Source organism: Pterocles gutturalis, unplaced genomic scaffold (genome assembly GCF_000699245.1).
Source record: "Pterocles gutturalis isolate BGI_N339 unplaced genomic scaffold, ASM69924v1 scaffold16632, whole genome shotgun sequence".
NCBI classification, from domain to species: domain Eukaryota; kingdom Metazoa; phylum Chordata; class Aves; order Pterocliformes; family Pteroclidae; genus Pterocles; species Pterocles gutturalis.
In genome coordinates, this window is record NW_010108212.1 from 1 (window position 1) to 2,416 (window position 2,416).

The 2,416-nt window shown below is 55.5% G+C and overlaps 1 protein-coding gene across 1 annotated transcript in view; it reads left to right on the top strand.

Moving 5' to 3' along the window:
• Window positions 1–3: 3 nt before the first annotated feature.
• The window catches only part of THOC5 (THO complex 5), a gene marked incomplete at its 5' end in the record, with an annotated part of 12,903 nt that continues 10,490 nt past the window's right edge, over window positions 4–2,416 (top strand). Inside the window, 4 exon segments of the mRNA XM_010072544.1 lie at window positions 4–75; window positions 658–801; window positions 1,470–1,583; window positions 2,260–2,357. Of these exon segments, the coding sequence (XP_010070846.1) occupies window positions 4–75; window positions 658–801; window positions 1,470–1,583; window positions 2,260–2,357 (428 nt within the window).

The following is a 2,416-nucleotide window of genomic DNA, read 5'->3' on the forward strand; positions in this document are numbered from 1 at the left end:
AAGAGGAAACCCAAAGTGATCCGCACAGATGGGGGCCCGCAGGAGGGCAAGCGGGGCAAGGGCGATGCCGACCAGGTAGGGCACCGGGCTGCCTGCGGGGACGGGCAGAGCCTGCCTGCCGCGGTGGGGTGCTGCTGTCCTGCCGTACAGGGGGCTGTTCCCACAGCTCCTCTTTGCTGGCCTCGTCCTCCCCTTCTTTGGGAAGTGGTGAGAGTGTTCCCCCAGAGCCGAGCCAGCTCCCAACACCTCTGAAACTCTTGCTGTGAATTTCTGAACCTGCTTCCATCTCAGGAAACACTGTGCTCAAGGAGCCAACTGCTGTTTTGGAGATGTAGGGAGAGTGGGCACAAGGCTGAAAGGAAAGAAGTAATAATTTTTCAGGGTTTATCCTCTGTACTTGTGTAGAAATACCAGTGCAGGACCAGTTTAAATTTATAACAACTGTGTAAAAGACAGCCTGAACTTCCCAGGCGTTTTAGTGCCTGGTGGTGCTTGTGTCCGGGATCGTTAACCAAGTCCTCTCCCGTGGGGGAAGTCTTCTCGGGCATGGAATTAACAGTCAGAGCCAAGAATCGCCACCGAGCAGTTTGCTTCCCAGTGCTCTTTCCAGGGAAGGTGGAAGGAAGGAGCCCTGGCAGGTGCTTTCTGCCTGTGCAGGATGGCAGGTACTACAGCGAGGAGTGCGAGGTGGATCTCCGCGACCCCATCAAAGACTACGAGCTCTACAGAGAGACCTGCCAGGAGCTCCAGAGGCTGATGGCAGAGATCCAGGAGCTGAAGAGCAGGGGCATCAAGGACAACGTAAGGAGAAGCCTCACTGCTTGATTTAATGTGTTCAGTTCTTGATTTAATGTGTTCGGTTCTTTGATGTTCTTCTATTAATCTGAGAGGAATGGGAGCAAAAGCTGCGACGTTTTCTGAGGAGAGTCAGGAAAATGGCACAGCTTTCCTTACATAAAATAAAACACGATTTATCTCAGGCATTTGGTCTTTGACCAAGCAGATGTCATGCAGCCCAAGCTACTGCTCTCCGAAATTGTGTGTGGGTGCTTCTGGGGAGTGTGCTAATGGGCCGGGGGCTCCTGGGGGGGACAAACTGCGCCCCTGCTGGCTGCAGCGGGGTGGCCGGGCTCTCGCTGTCCCACAGAGGCCCAGCAGCCTGAGCTGTGCCTGGGGAAGGCTGCGCTGCGCTGTCCTCTGCGCAGTAGGGTGGATGCTTTATGCTTAAATACCTCTGTCCGTGCTGTCACGAAAAATCACTAGAGTGAGCCTGGAGACCCCCCAAGGTATTTCCGGGGGTGACCTGTGAATCTGGCGGCTCCCTCAGAAGCCCTGGTGACATTAATCATGGCTCTTAGCGCAGTGTGGAGCCCCCTTTGTGACCAGACTCGCAGGGAGTCCCTGCATCAAAGGGGCTTTGTGGTGCCGGTCGTCTCTCCTGCTTCAAACACCTCTCCCCTGTCACTCAGGCCTCGGAGATCGATGAGCGGCGGATTCAGAGCTGCGTCCACTTCATGACCCTGAAGAAGCTCAACCGCTTGGCTCATATTCGGCTGAAGAAGGGCAGAGATCAAACCCACGAGGTGCAGAGGGGGCTGGGGGGTGATGGATGCAGGGTGGGGTTTAGCAGGGTCAGAGGCGGTGCCGTTTCTGCCTGGTCTGAGTGTGGATGCACACGCGTGGGAGGAATTAAACACCCATCAGGCCATGGGGTTTGAATTACAGGTTTATTAGGAGACTGCTGTGGTAAGAAAAGCTGTAATTACAGCGAATAACGAAGGAGCAGTAGCTCCTTCTGTCTCAAGTGTGATGGGGAGTCAGAAAGCTCTGTCTTGAGAGTCTGGTGTGCTGCAGGCCTGAGAAATGTGTCTGCAGTTGGCCCCAAAGCTCCTTACCCAGATCTCTCTGAGAGCTTTTCACAGCTCGGGAACAACGCTCCTGTTCATTGTCCCGCTGAGGGGACTGAGGCAGAGAGACAGGAGGGGACTCAGCCTGTGTGCCCCAGCAGCTCTGCCCTCTTCTGCGCCTTGTCCCTGAACCCTGCTGGAAGGGAGCAGATCGTTTGATGTCACGATCATTTGGCTTCCCAGCTGTTGAAAACATCTTTTTTTTCCCCAAAAAAATTTCAGCGTACCCTAAAACTCACCATCCTGAGCTCGTGTGGGGCAGGAGGGTGCTGGTGACTCCCCTGTGGGGTGTGTTTGCTGGGAGGAGGGTAACAGAGCCTCATCCCCTGCTCCGGCCCCGTCTGTGTTCCAGGCCAAGCAGAAGGTCGACGCGTACCACCTGCAGCTCCAGAACTTGCTGTACGAGGTGATGCACCTGCAGAAGGAGATCACCAAGTGCCTGGAGTTCAAGTGAGTGTGGCGGGGAGAAGAGGGAGCGATGGCGTGTCTGAGGTGGGGCAGAGGCCTTG